Source organism: Megalopta genalis, chromosome 1 (assembly GCF_051020955.1).
Source record: "Megalopta genalis isolate 19385.01 chromosome 1, iyMegGena1_principal, whole genome shotgun sequence".
Taxonomy (NCBI): Eukaryota; Metazoa; Arthropoda; class Insecta; order Hymenoptera; family Halictidae; genus Megalopta; species Megalopta genalis.
In genome coordinates, this window is record NC_135013.1 from 28,001,971 (window position 1) to 28,023,095 (window position 21,125).

Here is a 21,125-nt window from a genome sequence, read left to right on the forward strand (position 1 = left end):
AGTTATTTTCCATGAAATTCTGAATCGTGCTATTTGACCAAGGAATTTTAAATACTCGAAGCAATCGTTTATTTAGCGCACACCTGAACACACCGGAAACAATAGCGAACGTTGTAATGAATTGTTGCGAAAGTCGCCAAATTGCGCTCAGTTACTGATACATGATTCAGAAATGATTTTTTTAGCAACACTACTGGACGAGGCAAAGGAAGCGTGAGACGTTGAATAAAGAAATCGTTTCTGATTTGCACACGTCTGAATTACATTCATAAGCTGGGGGGGAATGGTAACTGGGTTGCTTGTAAATTGAGGCGCCGGCATCATCCCCCTCGAATAAAATTCCAATTTTCACGCTTGGCTGACAATGGAGGACGAACGCATTAACCACGTGCCACGGGCGTATTTAACATTGTCCTGTTCGCTCGTGCACACTTACACGAATGCCGCTTGCGTAATTTTAATCAACCTATTAAAATAAATCACCCCCTCATCAGCGGGTTATTTCTAACATATAATTAAAGCGAACGTATCGCTAATACGTTTATTCCGCAGAATTTCCGTTACATTTATCTCGGAAATGTGGATCGTCATTCTGATTATCATGCTTCATTTTACAAAAATTAGAATTCAAGGAAAATTGAATGCTCACTGTTACAGGAAAATAAATTTGCCGTTAGACCTTGTTGAGTTATACGTTTCCTTGTATTTTAAAAATCTATGCACACATAAATGTATAAATATCAGCAATTTATTTGTCGCTGTCGTAAATCTTCGTGTTCTTTTTATGCTTCATGTTCTTCACATTTTTTATATTCTTCAAGAACAATAGATTAATATTGACACAAATTGATAGTATTTTCGATTATACTGGAGAAGAAATCTTCTGGTTGGTCAAAGGAATATTTCAAATTAAATATTAGGTCTACCGGGGAAAGTTCTGTCCGTTTAAGAAATGAAAGGAAATAGTAGATTTTTCATAAATTTAGTAATATAATTTAACAATAATTTAACAATATAATAATATATAGTAATATATAATATAATAATATAATAATATATAGTAATATATAATATAATAATATAATAATATATAGTAATATATAATATAATAATATAATAATATATAGTAATATATAATATAATAATATAATACAATATAATAATATAATAATTTAACAATAATTTAACAATATAATTTCTGTCGTTACTTATGACCTCTTGCCAGCGTGACGGCAATTTGTGAGCAACATTTTTCAAAAATATATGTCTCACATGAATATGTGCAAATTTTCAATGACATTATCAGACAGAACTTTCCGGTACACCTAATATACTTCACAAAATATTTCTACGAATATGTCACAATTACTGTGAATTCTGCTCGAGAATTGATTGTAATATTCTAGAAATATAATAAAGCCAAAAGCTGTAGGTTGAATAAAAATTGATCGTCAACAACTACAAAAGCAAGCCGCAAGAGGCTCGAACAATCTTCCCGAATTGTCCACTTTTGTGCGCAATCTGAGCGCGAATCCGGGAGAAATGACTATACTTGTCGACTGAAATGCTCGCGTTTTTCAAAACAAAGAGAAGCTCGTCGATAAATAACGCCGCTGAAAATGCATTTAGAACGAGATCGAAGGGCGCACAGAATTCATTCACGGCGGTGGTAATCCGAAACGGCAGCAGCCTAGAATTGCGTCCGAAAGGAAAGGAAAGGAATTGAAGGATCAAAATCTGTGTCAGTTTCAGGAGTCAGCGCAGGCTTCTAACTTCCAATAAACTTTCCTATCACACCCGCGCCAGGCAATTCTGTTTCCCAGAGGCAGAAATTCGACCTCATTACCTCCCGATGCCGCTGATCAGAATTCCATCGTCACGTCTCGTCGCCTTTCGTCGACCTTCCGCGTTCCGGCGACAAAGGGGGACGAATTGCATAGGGGTTTTCCCCGGTAAACTTCGCCCCGGAACGACTGGTCCAAACTTCATTGCGCGAAAGTGAGGCAGGCGCGCCGCTGCGACTCGCTAATAAGATTCGCGGAAAGTTAGGCCAAGAAGAGGGAGGAAAAAGTATCGATGCGGCAAACTCGGCGAGCCGAGCTTGGATTAAGAGCGGGGCCGCGAGCGGAGAGGCCCGCGTTAGACAGAGTTTCTTGCTTCAACCGAGTTACCGGAACTCGAACAATTAATTGTTACGAATTTGTAAAAAGCCAGTTACGAGCACGGCAACCTTCTCTTCCGCTCCCGCCGAATGTCCCGCCGCAGCCCCAACGGGACGAAATCTTTGTAAATTGTCTGGCCAGTGGGAGTCTCGATTGCTAAAAATTAAGTAGGTTATTCCGTTTCGCCGAGAACGAATAGGCGAAATCCGAAACTTTCGGAGAATCCAAGGAGATCATTCAAACGAATGAGAGAGAGAGAAACGAGAGATACGCTTTCACGTAACCTCCTTTTTTTATACAATTGACCGAGACAATTTTTATTCTAACTGTTGGAATTTCAACGATGACCCACCTAACAGTTTTATGGCCCCTTGCGAGGGTGAGCCGTTGCCTACAAAGGCCCAGGTGGGCCTAGACGACAGTTCAAAAGTAGACACCGAACCGTGAGGTTGCCACCTCGGGATTTTCACCAACACCAGATTTCTGTATCTCTGTAGTTTTGCAATATATCACCATCACTTATTTTACTGGATACGCGAATGTTCTGGAGTAGAATTTGTAACTCTAAATAAAGTGCTTTTGAGTATCCTTTCATTCTACAACACTAACGATTGGTATTTTTATTGATTTATAAAAGGAACGTGATTCAATTTATTGCGATAATTTACTCGAGCGAAAAAGTTTATTCAGGAATACCCCACAGAAGCATCTCTAGAACTTCGTTAATTGTGAAATAATAAATCTGAAACTTGTCATTTGACTGGCCATAATTATTCTACTGTAAATAACGGCAATAATGATAATAACTATGTTGCTCGTTGGAATAACTGTTTGTTACAGTGAGCGAAATTGACGGCGTAACAGTCGTACAAAGAGACGGATGAAATAGCGTCGCTTAAAAATAACAAAATCTCAAGTGAGAAAGAAACTACCGGAGAAGAAATAACTAAGAAAATTACAAATCATCTAAAAAAAGAAACAAACTGAAAGTTAAACAAAAAGCAGTATCACGAACGAACCTTTCCCCCTCATCAATGATATTTTCTCCTAGAAAAACATTCGGAAAGGGAACAGGAAAACGATCTCGAACGGGAAATACGAGTGGGGCCAAACACCCCCGCCGCAATCATAATATTTGCAACAAAGTTCTCGCGGCATGTTTGCACGGAGGTTGCACAAGCGTCGCCGTAACGCGGAAATCGAAATTCCCGTTTCATCGGACCGTTGATCGAAATATTTTTAAATAACACCGTGCCGAGGCATAAAAATGTCGGACACGCGTTCCACGGGGGTTGGCGAGCCATCGATCCGCTGGGCCACGTGTGTGCAGCCCGCCCGGGGACCAATTAAAATTCCTTTCGCGCCTCTCTCTCCCCGCCGGTCCCGCGGCGCGTGACTCTTTTCCGCTTTTCCCGATAAACCTCGCTAATTATTTCCGGCAACGGGCCCATGCTCGTTTAGACACCCTTCGCGTTTTCGTTTTTGTAACGAGCTACGATGCCGGATCGGTCGGAGCCGTTTTTAACCTGTTATCCGCGCGAAAAGAGTCAATATACATGATACTCGTTTTCCACTGTATCTTTTTGGAACCGTTCGTTTTATTTGGTTACCCCGTTCTTGATCGCTGCGATCGCTTCTGCTGATTCCATGGTGTATTTTCTGCCCCTCGGCATTGTACGCTGTATCCTCCTCGTATTTTCGTTCGAGAATCCGTCGTAAACAAGCCTAATAAAAACCGCGTGCAGAGGGAATAAGATAACAGTGACTAAATTTTATTTTTAATACAGCGAAATTAAAACATCGCTAATCTTTCACCGAAAAATTGTCGATCTTCGAACAGCTGTCACTCCGTTCAAAGCTATCATAGAATCATGAATTTTTTTTTAGATCAAAGCTTGAAGTCTCCACTTAACGACACGGTACTCTAATTTTTAATATCGTGCATGCCCAGAGCTATAGTGTCCTAAATCTGAGGACAGCGTTGATCGTTAGTTTCTCCGAAAATGTGTCGAATGCAGATGCAATCTCTGCGGATTTAACAAACAGAATACTTTTCCGACCATGATGGCAGTCTGAAAATTTGTTGTTTTCTCTTTTCTGTATTATTTCGTCCGATCATTTTCATCAGAAACGCATGATGGCAGTCGAGTAATCGCAATATTGCTTGAAAGACTCGTACGAGGTGTTCACTGGTCTGTTTCAGCAATTAAGGATAAGAGGCACTTACTTTTCATTGTACTGTAAGAACTATATCACTGTAGCAACAAGTTTGGTGGAATTTTACGTCTATCGACGACGAATGACGTCAAGCTTTCAGCGTCAGCTTTCATCGTTTGTGATCAAAACAAGACTCTGCCCGACGTCAGAACATCTCCAACCCTGTTTTCTCGTCTGTTTACAAAACAGCATCGAAGATGAATTAACTTGTTAATTTTTGACCATTTTCATAACTGTACCAGTGACGATGCTTATTACAATTTCAAGCTCTGTCCAGTAATTTTTCAGAACACATTTTCGAAGCTACTTCTTGCAGACTTATTAGCCTCTCCGTTGTCTCTAATGTAACAGTAATTTATTTGACTCGATTGACGAAAATTGAGCGAACAATTTGAATCCTCCGGGTCAAAATGACCCGGCAACCGCAGTACATGGGTTAACACGTTCCGTGCCGAGCTTTTTTTACTCGACTCTTCACACTTTGATATTTTACCAAAACTTGATATATTACGTGCAATTATTAATTCTCGGATACATAACAACGTAACAAAAACTTATCACTACCCATTCTTCCAGTGGAAATTGATTCTTCGGTTCTAAATTTCTTGTAAACAATTTCTTCAGTTCACTAAGTAAACATGCAAGCGTGTACCATCGATGGTACACGTGGCACGGAACGTGTTAACCAGCCAGCCCTCAAGATAAACAATTCAGCGAACGCAATCGAGATAAACAATTTGCAGCGACGCGACTTTTACGCCGCAACGAAGCCGAGCAATAATAACCGATCGAGCAGGAAAGAAAATTTTCCGAGACGATTCTCCAACGATATAAGTACACGATCGCGTACTCGGAGAATCGCGACGGCACGGAGACAAGACTCTGGAATCATTAGGTTTTACGACGGCGCGGCCTCGCGCGGCACGGAAATTCGAGGAACACGAGAAAAGGAAAGAAAATTGACGTTCGAACCCGCCGACCGAATAAACCGTACGTTTTAATATCCCATTTACGGGAAAGCAAACGAGATATTCATACTCGTGCCGAATGAAATTCAGCCGCGGCGGACTCGCTGAATTTCATCCTCTCTCTCTCTTTCTCCAGGAAGAAGATTCCCGTAATGCCATTTGCGGAGGATAAAAGTGCTGCGTCGCGTAATACGTTTCAGCCGGTTCTCTTTACTTACATTCCGCCGGCTGGTTCGCGTATATTCCACCCCCTGTGCCATCCTCCCGCCCCCCTCGCCCTCCCCCCTGCGGCCCTCGACCCCCTCGACGGTAACGAGGACACGTTCATTGGTATTCCAGGACGGAGGACACCCCCGCGTACGTGCTCGACACCGCGGCACCGTGGTAAATGCAATTATGCCGATGGTCTCAATTACCGATCTGCGTCAGCAATTGTTGCGGAGGGAACCGAGCAGGTGACGCGGGATCGGGAACCGCCGCCGCTGTTTTTCCAGTTTCCGGATCGATCCGATCGCAGAGACCAGCCCGTCGATTCGCCACCCCACGCCTCACTCCCAACCGGAAACGTCGAAAAATTCCAATCGTATTTCCGTAACCGGGTTAACGTTCGCGAAACCAACTTCCGAAGTTGTCCCAGCGGTATCCGTGAACGCCGGGCCCATGGACGCTCGGTGATTTGTCGGTTTATATGGATCAGCTAATTTGCGCGGCCGAGGGTCGGCATAGTGTGAACATTATCCGCTTCGTTGTCGTTTCAAATTTGTCCCGTTTACTTCGGGGGCTCTGTTTACTTCGACGTTCGCTTCGTCGTTTTAGCGACGTGCTTGTCCGCGGTCCCAGTGGATTTCACGCACTTACGACGGCATGCGCGTGGAAACATTGCAAAAACGACTGCAGTGTTATTTATATATATTATAAGAGATATGTGTTAATTACATTTGCAGTCATTTCTCCCAGAAATGTTCGGAAGTCGGAATTGAAACCGGCAGATCTGAGAACACTAAGTCGCGATTCTTCGAGCCTCGCGGCTCGTTTTTGTAGGAACTCGGGGCAAAAAATGGTAACTAGAATAAAAACAATGACTTAACTCTTTTATTTTTAATTTTTTGCCACGATTCGAAGGCAATTCGGAGGCCACGTGACACGATTCGAAGGCAATTCGAAGGCCACGTGCCACAATTCGAAGGCAATTCGGAGGCCACGTGCCACGATTCGAAAGCAATTCGGAGGCCACGTGACACGATTCGAAGGTAATTCGGAGTACTATATTACATAGGCGTAGAACTAGCACAGGGAAATTCACAGCAACCCGAAATTTAGCATTTGCGGGAAAAATTACTGTATTACCACGTCCTTCCTCGATTTAAGATGATTTAATTACTTTTGCTTCTTATTCTACTCTATCATAAAATAACAATTTCTCTCTTCTGCAATAGCTAAAAGGTATAGCTGTCTCATATATCTATTTTATTTCATATTTTTCATTAGTTTTACGCATTTTCTTCGTTCGTTCCCTTCCCGCGTCAGAAGGCGGGACACGAAAACAAACGTGAACGAGTTCCAAAAGGTTGACAATGCAGCGGCGCCGGGTATTCTCGCTGAAACGCGTCAGTCACGGTTGTTGCGAAAATAGCGCGAAACGTATCGGACGATTAAAGGAACGTTAATGGTGTTCACGACAATGGGCTTCCGCGACTCCACTTGATTACAGCGGTTAAAGTTCGCAGCTGCATTTACATTTGCTATTAATCGCGCGGCGCGGCTCCTCGCAGTTCCGCTTCCAGCACGCCGGAAGATGAAGTGCCTTGTCACCGCTGGAATAACAACCGCGTCGCCAAGACACGGAATGTTTGATCTGCTCCGCGAGTTATTTGACAAATACAAGAAATGGCCGGGACCGAGTTTAAAGCGGCGACGGCCCGGCTGCGTCTGCCCGCCGCGGCGGTCTTAATTAAGTTCGCTGCAAATTGAGGTACGTATCTCGGGAGGTCCCTGCCTGGCTCCTGAGCACACAAATTTCTGGCGTAAAAAAGACTGGACGACTAGTTTAACACTGGACGACGAGGATCGATCTATCAGGGGGGCCGAGTGCGACGACGAGAAACGAGCTAGAACGTTTCTGCGGGTTCGCGTTTCATCGGATGTAATTGCAACGATGGTTTTATCAATTAATTATTTTGGCTGCCGCGTCAACCATCTTAAAAATTTCGAACGATTGCAGCACTTTATTCGACCAAAATGAAATTAAAACGTTAAGTTGTTAAATTAAATTAATTTAATTAAATTATCACGTTATGCGGATTCCAATCGAATTAGCAAGACACAATGGATCAGCGTAAAAATTAATTTTAAAATCTGAGCAAATAATTTTCGAGTGGCGACTCTGAGGCACCGCTAATATTTGTTATATATCACCGTTTAGGATAATTTTGATATTAACAAAGTTTACGTTTGAAAAATTGTTAAGAGTGTAACTGTTGCGCGAGTCCCAAGAGTCAATTTTCACATATGCATAACATGCATTTTCTCATATAAAATAGAAACACTTGTAAGTTAGAAAAATTATGTTATATTTTTAGTTGAAATACCTTCGAGTGCAAAGGGTTGATCTCGTTCTCCGATACTACATTGTAGAGCAGAAAGTGGAGAACGTTTCAGATACGTGTTACGAATTTATCGGCGTAATGAGTGATTCATGTTTTTATACTTCAGCGGAAGCCAAGAGCGGCAGGTTTAATTAGGATAGATTATGCGCGCGGTTGATATATCAGCGTTATATTTCTGTATTAGATCAGCATCATGATTGAGATGTGTCCCGACTTCTAATATTTTTGACTCGCAGCCGGTAATTGGTATTCCTGCGACATTGTCGAACTTCTCTCTCATTAGCATTTCCAATATTATCGATCACGCAGGTGATTTCTGCCGCGACCACTTGACAGTAATCTCCGAAACGTCAATCAGTTCGTTATATTCGTTTAGTCGTTTAACAATGCAGGCATTTTGGGACTCGAAAATGCCATCGGTCGCACACCCGTAATCTACACGCTCAACTTTCTCTCGTCGACGGTACGATACTCGAAATGTTCGATTTCTCCCCTTTCGTCACAATAAAATCACAAAATATTCAGAAATATTATCGTCACTTCAAACGTGATATTTAAACGATCTTCAAGCAGGAAGATGCGAGTTGCATTGCGATGCAATCGATCATCCTTCTTTCTGCATCGGACTGAATTCATTTTCACCTGCGTCACCATTGATCGCCATCGAGATTCGCGTTCCTGCGACGATGATTATTGTCATTTCCCGGTGAAATGCGATTATTGTCCTCGCTGGTATCACGGGAATAAATGATTTCTCAGCCGCGCCGGCCGGCTGCCGTCCCCTTTGAATATAGCCGAGCTTCCGTTTCCGGTGTAATGAGAAATGTAATAATTCAATCTCGAGACCCGACGACGCCCTGCAATAATGGATTCCAATCGAATGGAAAGAACAACAAGCGTTTCGCTGCGCCAGGAATACAATTTCCTGAATCTCGCATAATTGCCCCCGGAACGGCTGCAATAATCAAGCGGCAGACTAATCTCGAAATTCCTATTTTACTCGCACATTTGGTAACGATCCACGAGTTATTAACGACTCGTCGATCTTTCGTTTCACTGGTCGGAGAATACATATCGGTAGTTTAACCAGTCAGCTGTGTTTGACGAGTATACTCGTCACGTTGCTTAATGCAACGAACGCAACCAAAGTTGTCGTCGTCAATATCTATTGTACACAACGTACTCGTTATGCAATCACTAGAATGCGGATTTTATTCACTTGTAGCAAAACTGAGTAGGTGAAAAGACTTTCAAAAAATTGAAGTATGCTGTCACGTAATGTTTAATATATCGAACTAAATGAAGACTACATGAAGAAATACTACTACTAAATATAATATATATATATAATATAATACTTATATAATACTACTATATATAATACTATATATATAATACTATATATATAATACTATATATATAATACTATATATATAATACTACTATATATATAATATACTATATATATATATATATAATACTACTACTACTAAATGAAGAAATACATCTAACTTCTGTTTCTTACAGTTAGCAATTACACAGTTTAATAATTGCATTCTATTAGTTAATGCGAATCTTTCTCTTATATTTTATATATCTAATATTGTATATACCTTATAAGTTACTGTTATTATTATTATTATTATTATATTGGCTTGAAGTATTGATGTAAAACTCACATTTTATCCTGGAGAAATATGTAATAAATATGGATTTAAATATGTGGATTTTATGCAAGAATAAAATAATTATTTAGTTACTCCCGTGTCTCTTGCAATCGATGGACAGAATTTCGCCGAAAAATCCGCAGTCTAATAATAAGTTATCACGGAGCATTGAACATTTCATTTTCGACGAACTTTTGCAGAAGACCGGAGAAACCGAACGACATCGGGACTTCAATAAAATACCTCGCTCAGCTCAAAACAGATTGTGTACGAAGCACTTCATCGATCGTCGCATCGCCGTAGCGATTCGCCTGCAGAACGCTCGTCCCCCTAAATTCCAAAAGCGTGAAGTTCTCGCATAAACGTTCGCAGTGAAGTTATTACGGCCATGCTTACAGAAATTTCCGAACGGGGAAAGTAGAATGGAGTGCCGGCGGCGGCGCGGAAAAATTGCAGCGAAATTATTACACCGGGCAGGTGGGAATTTCTGCCGCGGCGAGGAATCCAGAAAGAATGACGGAAGGCGGTGAAACCCCGGATCCAGGGGTGGGATCGATCGATCGCTCGCCGACGGCTCCGGCAACGGGGCTAAGTGTCGCCGGCACGATTCCGAGTGGCTGAGAAAGGCGAATTATTGGGCTACTCGGCCACTTGCCGCGTCATTACATCATTATTGTGTCTTGTATCGGTGAACTGGTCTAGTTACGAGCCTGTGGAAGGGGTCCAAAGGGGCCCGGAGGGGCGCAAGGGGGCGCAAAAGGTGGCGCAAGGGGGGGTTGTAAAGCACCGGTAATCGCGGCGACGCTTGAGCAAATTGTGGCGCTACGGGCGATGACAACCAATCGCCGGCGAGAGAGTAAAAGGGGGTGTCTGCTTTGAGTGCAGTCGTCAACGTCAGATGTCCTCTTAGACCGACGCTTCCCTTTGCTAATTCTAATTGTCCCGCGTCCGCGTTCCTCGGACACCCGCTGGGAAATCGAACGCGAGCTTCGTTTCAATTAATCGCTACACGTGAAAATATTGTTGCACTTTCTGCAGTTTCATCGCAAAATTAAGTTCGTGACATGATGTTTGAAAATGATTGACAAAGTTGAAACTTCCTATGGGCTCTTGATTGGACGTTCAACCCTTAACTGGAACGGTGATGTTTGGAGAAATGCCTTGTATATCGGGAGGTCGTGATGCAGCACGAATAAAAAGTGCAACGAGATGTGATAAATTAATTTAAGATAATATCAGTATAATAAAATCAGTATAATAAAAACATAACAAATTAAGCTTGGGGTTAATCAGTTGAGGGTTAGCACCGTGCAGACTCTTTGCGAAGACGGATTTTCCGATGCTAGGAAAAGTAGCTAAAACGCTATTAAAAAGTAGCGTAAGTAAGGAGAAGTAACTATATGCCTGTTGTATATCTAAACGCGACTAACATATATTGTTTCACAGCAATCGCAAGATTGCAGCCTCCGAATTGCATTCGAATCCTGTCAAGTGGTCTCCGAATTGCATTCGAATCATGTCAAGTGGTCTCCGAATTGCATTCGAATCGTGTCAAGTGGTCTCCGAATTGCCTTCGAATAGTGGCAAAAAATTAGAAATAAAAAATTTAAGTCATCGTTTCTATCCTTGCATTTTAGCGCTGTCTTTTTCGCTGACTGCCCCGAGTTTCTACAAAAACGAGCTGCGATGCTCGACTTAGTATTCTCAGATCTGCCAGTTTCAATTCCGACCTCCGAACATTTCCGGGGCAAATTATTGTATTTCCGTGCTAACTGACATATTGAACATCGGCCTACTAAAAAACGAGCGAAAATATATTACCCACCCCAAGAAGACAAATCGATCTAGCGTCGAAACACTTTGCAAGCCCAACTCCAAATACGAAAAGCAGATACAGGAATAAAAGTCCGAGAATTGCAGACGTTGCAGAAAAGTGTCCGAGAGAAACCTGGCTAGAAGGAGGTTGCTGAAAATTATGGGTTAGCGCATTAATTGATTAGAAAGCAAGCTGGAGAGTATAGGAGGACAGTGGAAGCAGGGGAAATAAAATAATTAGCCGCGGCGGGTTTAATGATCGCGGGGAGCGGACGGAAGGTGACGAAGTGTTACCGAATAAATTCGTAGGGTCATTGGAAAGCGTCTACGTGACGGCGACGATCGATGGGACATTAAAAGGAGAAGGAGGTACGGAGTGTTAACCGAGAGGAACGAAGAATGCAGTTGCAGGAGGAGGTCGCCGTGGGCTCGAGCACGCGGCAAACGGTAAATTTCAATTTACTTAGGTCGGCACGAAGATCGATTGCGGCGCTCCGGGGAATCGTCAAAGGACATCTCGAGAGAAACCGATTACACTGTCGGAGATGGCGCGCGTGTACGCGTGGACGGACGAGCGGCGACAGATGCGCTGCCGGCTAAAGGGAAGACGCGGATCAAGACGTGCCTCGAGGGGCCGGGCTATTGTCTCGTTAATCGTCGCGAGACGACACCGTTTACTGATGTGCACTAACAAGACAAGCCAGGTCCGGGTGCACGCCGGTGGGGCCAGCGGGGTCGGGGGGAGGGCCCCTCGAGCGGTAATTACGAAGACCCAATTAAAGCAGACGGCCCGGGAACGAGCGCGGCGTAATCAAACGGACGCTTAAGCGGCCGCAGACGATTGTTTATCGAGCGTGTCGAATTGTCGCAATGCGGCTCACGTATCCCGTCGAACCGGTGATGGCTGACACTTAAGTGAATAACCCCTTCCCTAGCCCCCCGCCCCGCCGGGCCCAGCTTCTTATTGCCGCGGCACCACCCCGAAAGAGCAATCTGTCGACTGCCGCTAACGCCGTGTCAATCATGGCATCGCAGTCTAGTCGGAAGCTCGAGTTTATAGTCTGTCGTGAAATGCCCTTTAATCTGATACGGTTTTTAATTTCCTGGCTCCCTCGAGGACTTCCCAGCTTCCAGCTGTCCTTGTCTTCGGCGTTCATCTTAATCCTTCTTGGCAGACCTTCGTCCTTTTATTGGCGACCGGGTGTATACAATTCCCTTGACAATTTTACACGTTCTATGTTCGATGTGTGGCTTCGTGATAAGATACTGGACTGAAATGAACATTATTTGTATCGGTCGTGAAATACGAGTGCGTAAATTTGATAATCCCTTAACGCTGAAATTACCAGGTCATTCTGACCGGTTTCGCATCTTCCATTTTAGGGTCATTGACACTATCGAGTCTCTTTTAGAGGATATGATCGAATCGATTGCTTAATTTAATTCAAGCATACACAGTTATAAAAACAGCGAAGTGACTAAATAAATTCAGTCTTGTTACTCTTATAACACAATTTTTAGGTTCAGTGGCAGTCACAGGTTCGGGTAACACGCGTTGATTAAAAATGCAGTCGCTTCTGAATCAAATATTTCGTACGCCATTTTATTTAACGTTATTCTTCACCTTTCGTTAAATAAAAGAGCTACGCGACCCAGTGAACGATCCAATAACAAAAAAAATGCTAGGCAATTTTCAGACCAGACGCTCGATCTTCGCGGAACGCTAAAGGCATTATTGATCTCGAATCTCGTCGATCTCTATACTGTTACAAATTCCCCTCCTCGCTTCTGTCGTAAACGCATACAAACCGCAATCTAATCGCAAATATGCGCCAACGAGTGCTCGATGCGTTGACACACAGTGGCAATAAAACGATCCTAAACGACAACGCGCGTGGATCTTCGTGCAAATTTCGGCAAAGACAACACTGAACGACGGATTACACGTAGACATTATCCGGTCGAACGGTTCGAAGTACGTTTTCGCAAGCCGCAAACAGCCGGCTCTTCCTTAATGAAGATCTCGAAGTTGCCGGCGCATCGCGAATCCGTAATTAGCAGGAGCGTTACCGGCGGCCGTGGCGCGGCCGGCTCCGTGTCCCTTATTACAGCCAGTTTTCCCCCGTTTCCGGTGCCCGGGGAAGCCACGAAACTCGGCCTCGTCTTCCGAGGAACTCTCGCCGAACCGGCCGAAATCGAGCAAAAAGAGCCTCGCCGGCCTTCTTAATTAGTCTACCGTTGAAACGGCTGCGTGTTCTTACCGGGTTCGAGACGCGGTCCCGCTCGATAACCCGCTCGATAACCCGCTCGATGGATACAAGCGGTTTCCGCTGCGTTTTCGTAGCTTCCTTGCAGCGGTGATCGCTCTTCGATCGACGTCGAGGCGAGCAAACTCGTTAAAATGATTAGATTGTCGTTTGATATTGTTTTGTTGTACAGGGAAAGTGATTTAACTGTGCCATACAAGTTGTCAACTATTATTGTATAAAATGATATGCATCTGTAGCGAATGCGACATAAAAATCAATTTTGCAACGTTTTAGCAATTGTTGACTTTTAACCTGATATATCTGGATAGACTTTGTTTTCAAGAAAATCTCGTAAAAATAATAATTCTTAGATTGTCTGCACCTTTTGTCATCGAACGAAACGAACATTGCTTCAATTGAAGCATTTTTTTCTACAACAATTAATGAGCACTTATATTAAAATTATATTATACTTATATTAAAGTCCTTTGGATTTGGAGAATAATTTTTGAAAATTATTACATGTTTCCTTCAGTTTAGAATGAAAAAAATTGTGAACACTCTTCAAGATCGAACAGTAAAATAATCAAACCTGGTATCATCGGTAATGCGATTTACTTGTGCAATTGCTGAAAGAGCATTATACAATGCATGATTTATTGAAAATACATTAAGCGTCAGATACAATGAAATGACCAATCCTTGCACGTTCTTCAAGATAAAAGTTCACCGATGCTCTATGCACGCAATGAACACCGTTCATCATTAAATATTTCATTAATAAATGCTTCCGTCACCACGCACTTCGTGCATCACCCTAAATCATTTTATCGCGAATAAAAGAAAGTTCGCTGATTTAAAAAGTAGTGGGAACTTCGTTGGATCCTGGGATCGTCTGCGCAACTGCTTCTGGGAAACTTACCGTGCTTAAAGAACAGGAGGGCGAGGTATCAATAACAACGATACCAATATTTCGAACACCGCTTCCAATATCCCCCGAGCTCTACTTTCTTGAGTTCCTTGCCAGGAAACTGGAGTCCACCGATGTCCCATTCTTCGTGGTTAACTGACGGATCTTCTTGCGACAGTTCCGCGGAATTATTTTCTATTATTCCCGGAACGGATCGAGAAGAGGGTCGAGGATGGTGGCGCGAGGGTAGTTTCCTACGGAACTGATTCGCCGACCGCGAAGAACACGGGCTGGGGACCAGAGACAGAGAACGGAATAAAGTTTCAGACAATGATTCGACCGAGCGATCCTCGTTTTATTTCGCCGACGACGTTATCCGCTCGGCGGCGGTCCGCCGCGCGGCGAGATATACGTGCACCGCGGCGAGGGCGCGAGCCGCGGCGGCGGCGGCTGCGGAAAGGGGTTGGAGCGTGGAAGAGAGCGAGCTTAATTCAGTTAGCTCGTGCTTACGTTTCCCGAGTTAACTACGTTTCGTATACTTCCCCGAAGAAAGTTAGCGTCTTCGGGCTGGTAAGCTGCCGATTGCAGTTTCCCCGGTGTTGCCTCGAGTTTAAGTGCACGTCGATCCGAAGCAATCCGGCCGATGGACTTAACAAACTAATAGAAGCATCGAATGAGTCGGAACTTTCGATGGTTCGTCTGTTTTATCCGTGACCGGCCGGACCTCGGTTGCCCCGAGGGCAACGGTAAACACGTTTACGTCGAAGGGACGCCTCTATTGAGTTACGGGACCTGCAGACACGTTGTTTCAGAAAAGTGCACACGTACCGGGCGGCGTTGCACGGATTCGATTATTCCCGGGATCATTCGGGAATACAATGCGACCGTTAATTCGGTTAGCCGAACGTAGCTCGCCGGTGACCGAAAATGTTGTCTTATTGTTGAAGATTGACCGCGGTGATCTGGAAAGCGTTGCCAACTCTATCAGCTGCTGCAGGCGTCGCCGAGAAGCGTCTTCTGTTTCCAACATGAGAATTGAGTCATCTTGAAGAAATTCTTTGACAGTCCGCAGATCTTTGTGCAAGATAAAAACGTTTTATTCGAGCTACAGCATCTTGGATTTAATAGGAATTAATTTTGCTGTTTGAATAGATTTGATGATCTTTTATCGATTAATTCTTTCGACGTATTTATCGTTTTGTGCATCAACGATTGATTTTCTAAAGAAAAGAATTCGCAGTCGGTTTTGTTAAAATAATGCATGTCCGTATTTGGTGTTTATTTCGTATGAACCATCCTATATCGATCGAAAAAGTGTGATTTAAAGAATCTACAAAAGTGTTCGTACGTGCAGACGAAATTACGCAAATTAAAAGTCGTCTAAGTTAATTGCAACGAGTACAAGTTACATGAAAATGTCTTCCCTCTTTTAATAATTATAGATAGTGTAACGCTATTCTTAAATTCTTCTAATGTCTTGTACTTTATCTACTAATTTTCATCGTAAATAAAATCCGCAACCACTTTAGGTTCATTGATTCTTAAATAATTGCATCGCGCTACGACGAAACCACATTAATCGACAAAATCGAACAATCAAGAACGCGACCGAAAATACATACATACATATATATATAACGATTTTGCGCGAAAACCCCGACACAACTGAATCGAACGATCGTCGTACTTCTGCTCGAACACTTTTATGGGTCACCGTAGACGGCCATTAAACGAGCAGGTTTCCATCACGTCTTTTATCGGGAAGTTTTATACAGCCGTTTAATGGGAACGAGTCTGCGTCCATCAGAGAGAGTGAGTGAGAGAGAGAGAGAGAGAGAGAGAGAGAGAGAGAGAGGAGAGTGATCGGAACGCGAAGAAAAAGCTGTTCGATCACTTACATATTTACCCGGGGCCATTTCAATATGTCGATATCGCGGGCCCGCCCCCGCGACCGAAAATAAATCTGCTCGATTTGTATCCGCCGACTGCAACCGTGTTGTAAACTAGATGCACAGAAGGCGGCCGCGTGATTTAGACGGTATTAGAAATAGATGTTCCGTTTGCATCCCGGCAACCGGCTCCGCGTGGCGAGACGAGGGTAATTTAGTTAGTGGCAACATCTCATGAATGTAAGAGATATCGCTGAGTGGAGTACACGCGTCGGAATGCTTTTAGGTATAATGAAGACGGAGTTGATATTCTATGGGCCGATTTATTGCGTCGGTACCGTGAATATTTCACGAACCGGCCGCGCGAACGAATATCCGAGCATCGTCGAACGCGTATCGAAGATCGAAATAACAGAAACATTCTCTTTAATTTTCCCTTTAATTTGAATACCTTGATACCGTCCACTGGCGGCGAACGCGATCGGTTACGGTCGTCGTTTACGCCTGTGGATTTATGTTCTGACACATTTTCTAGATTAAGTATCGTTTTCTCTTTTATCATTGTTCTAATCATAAAGACACTTTCGCAGGAAATAACTGAATACATCTCTTGATTCAAGCGATGATAAAATGATAAAATGATACAATTTTGCCTTGTTATATTTACAATATGCGTTGGTCACTCTTAGTGTTCAGTAAATTTAATATAACTCGTAAACTGAAACACGAGATTCATTAAAAATCTCCTTCAATTTCTTTCAATTTTCCGAAACTATACAGTAGTGTGTCCCAAAAATGACTCGTAATCTGGAAATAGAGCGTTCCTGGGATTATTTGAAGTAACTTTTTCCTTAGCGAAAATGCAATCCGCGGCTTCGTTTACGAGTTATTAACGAAAAACAGTGACCAATGAGAGGCGAGATCAGCTCGCGCGAGATGGCCGAGCCAACGAGCGGAACGGGGCTTCGTGCGCTCGTTGGCTGGACCGCCTCGCGCCAGCCGAGCTCGCCTCTCATTGGTCAGCGTTTTTTCTTAATAACTCGAAAACAAAGCCGCGGATTGCATTTCCGCTAAGGAAAAAGTTACTTGAAATGACCTCAGGAACCTACATTTCTAGATTGCAAGACATTTATGGAACATCCTGTACATCAAGTATTAACTATAACACAATTTTCATAGGGTAGATACACAAAATTTTGTTAACACTGAAATTCATATCGGTCAAATGTCATCCGCGTCCCTTTCAGTTGACTCACATAATCTCTACGAATTTCGCACAGTAAACTATTCTCATTCTTCTCCACACAGCAGTCGTTAAAAAAACACCATAAACTGCATTTGAGCAAATTTCAAGATAGAATTCAGATAACAATATTACAGATGCCACACCCCCGTGAAGGGTTGCAGGGCAGCCGGTTGAGCAACAGTCCGGTCACCGGATCACAAAGCCGCGTCGAACGCTCCCGCTGACAGTCCTCATGAATTAGGCCTACAATTACATCCCTAATCCCTCCTTGGAGTTGCCGCGATGTTGACTCGCCCTCAGAGATTCCGTCTGACGGTCTACCCGTTGCATCTACTCGCAATCGAAATCGGAATAACCCGTCGGAAAAACGAGTCGAGGGCGGTGTCGAACAGGAGCGACGTCATCTCGACGTCCGCCGGCTAAGATCCAGCCGGTCAAGACGAAAACAATTACGATCTACGACACTAGAACGGAACAGGGGAACAATCCGCTCGGAGATCTCCATTGTTCGAGCGTCATCCCCCATCGCGCCGTCTCGAGTGTCTTCGCGCGTCGCGGGGGCGGAACAATCAGCAAAGAGAACTAAAGTTTAAAATTCATTGCCCGTTGTATCTTAAGCTGAGGGAACGTCGATTTTAATACTACTTGCAGACTTTGTACTGAATTTTCCAAGTCGCAGACGACGCTCGGCGGATTTTATTAAATGTACCATTTCTTGCACGTTTATTCGATTCCTGCGATCATGCTCGGCGTTATAAGTAAAGTGAAGCGAGATAAAAATCGCTTGGATTAATCAGGAGATACATAAATATTAATTTGGAAATAAGGAAAGAGTATTTTGTTATTCTTCGAACGTTTTTACGGTCTAGTATTCGATCTGCTAGTTCTCGTTATAAATAGGAAATCATTTTTTTACAAAGTCACGAATTTATTTTAGTTCTTAATGTCACGTGTTCCCCGATATTGATCTGAGTTCTATAAAATGTACCAAGGAGAACGTTCCAGGAGCTGAGCGATCGTAAAAAGATTTCAAATCTACGTTGGACTACTATAGAACATCCTCATCGTTGCTCGGATTCATCACCTCGTGGCCATCAGTCGTTTGGCTCTCTTAACTTCAGATTTACGGAGCAAAAAAAACCAGCTGTTTTATACTAGTTTGTAAAAGTAACAATAAGACATTTATTCTGATTTTTAACAAGTGTTACTGTAGTATAATACGTAAGTAGTAAGTAACGTATAAATCGAATAAATAACTCATAAATGTATCTTTACGATATGAATGATCGTCGATTAAAAAATTAGTGACCCGTTATTTTGACGGGTCCTGTAGATCTAGTGTCAAATAAGCACCGCGTCGATATTAACAAGGATATAGAGAACTTCGCATGCAATTGCTATCGGACTCGTCCCTTTACAATGTTCAAAACTCAAACTGAAACGAGCGAGCTCGTAGAAAAACACAAAATCGCAGAAAATGTTCAGTATCCACTGACCTTCATACCATTCGTTCCGCGTTGAGAACGCACAAAGTGCACAGCGCCGCGAGTTTCGTCCGTACCAGCCACGTCCTCTTCACACTTCGCGGTGGGTCGCGGGGTTAGGTGTCGGCGGAGGGTCCCGTAGAAAAGATGGCGGCTGGAAAGAGGAGAGAGAGATTGCCGGGAGGACCGCGATATCTCGCGGAGGATCGATAATCCAGGATCCGGACGCGGTTACGAGGCTAAAATGGCGAAATAAACATTGTTCACGGAGCGTTCTCGAAACAGGACCATGACCATCCCTTCCATCCCGGTGACGTCACCGCCAGTTCCCCGGGAGTTTCCTTGCAGCGAGGCGGAAGAGCGGATTAAGGGGTGAGGGAGACAGAGACGGCGGTAGAGAATGGGAGAGAAAGAGAGAGCAAGAGCGAGAGCGAGAGAGAGAGAGAGACCGATTTGTAAACTGGGCCGAGCCGAGAGCGAGAGAGAAGGCCTCGCGGGCCAGGAGAGGATAGTACGAGCCGTGTAACGGGAAAGTAGGGGTAGTTTAGCTCGAACGGCCCGGGCATGCATCTCCACACCCTCTCATCCCCTTTCGCTCACGCACACGCACACGAGGCGCCTTCGACACGGTGTGCCCGTGTCCGGATTCGCGATCCCGTTGCCACGCGACGGCGCAGTGACGTCACCTGACTGACGTCACTGCTGCACCCCACCTCGGGACACGACCAATCCAAGAACTGCATCGGAGACGCTTCATAAGCGGGTGCATCGCGTGAAACGCGCGTAGTCCGCGCCTGCACGCGCTCCGGACTACTCGCTTAGGGTGCCGAGATTGTTGATTATTTTACCAATTAATTAGAAATGACCACTCGATGGGACCATTAGGGTAATATATGTGTTCCAGGGTTCGCGCGCACGGTTGCATTTGATGTTGTTTTGCGAACTAAATTCGCCTTAAGTCATTCGAAGTTGCTGACTGATGTGTTCATAGTGTTTTGTCCGTACGTTCGGTTAGTCGCCTAACGTACATGCGCGACCGAACTATTGTACGCTCGATTCGCGCTTCCTACGGCAAATTAATGACGTGGAAGGGTCTCTAGTAGTCTTAGAGAACTTTATTTTTTGTGTTGTACTCTCTGCGAGCGCTGGTGGAAGAATGCTCTTCCAACGCTGGAAAGTCGTGGAAGAGCACCCGTGGATGGAGGTAGATTGTTTGTTATTGGTCAAGGCACGAATCACCCCTTGGAGGGGGGTGTCTGCCTTGACCCTTGTTGGGGCCTGAGAGGGTTTCCCCAATGGTGGGACCTTTTTATGGCCCTTGTCTCTGGACGCAACACATAGTTTTTAGCGGAATTTTATATTTGGCTGCAATGTGATAAGTGTCGGAAAGATCACGAATTAGGGGAGTCTGTCGTTGTTTGTTTTGAGCGCGATGATTCGGCAAATATAACAGAGCAATTGCTTTGCAAAGACAATGCAACGTTTCATGCTTATGGATGCTTCCATCGTTTTGAAACGATCATGAATCTTTTATGGATTTAGCAAACGATTCTGATGAACCTAATTTGGATCCACTCGCGGTACAAGGTTACGCGCAGAACGCGCATATTTATGCATTTATGACGTTCGCAAACGTGCACGATACTAGAGAACATTTCCATTAACGATCAACCACGTCACTTTTATCACGAGGAAACTTTCGGTGTGCAAGATTAATTGTTTCGCGAATCTGATCGTCGTTATGTATTCCACGGAAATCAGAGTCCGCGAAAATAACCAGCGATCATCTCGTCGCAAAACGAGTCCGTAATAAAATATACATTCTATCGTATATAATAAACTACTCGACGACACGTGCTCGCGTGGATAAATAATTCAATGATTGCCGAGCTGTCAAAGCGAGATTGGTTTA

The 21,125-nt window shown here is 43.8% G+C and overlaps 1 protein-coding gene across 1 annotated transcript in view; it reads right to left on the reverse strand.

The window, feature by feature from the left end:
• The window catches only part of LOC117220794 (uncharacterized), a 100,838-nt gene extending 81,268 nt beyond the window's left edge, over positions 1–19,570 (reverse strand). The window contains exon 1 of the mRNA XM_076524755.1: positions 19,226–19,570. Coding sequence (XP_076380870.1) covers positions 19,226–19,231 — 6 coding nt within the window. The 5' untranslated portion in view covers positions 19,232–19,570. The remainder of the gene's footprint in view (positions 1–19,225) is intronic.
• Positions 19,571–21,125: the final 1,555 nt, after the last annotated feature.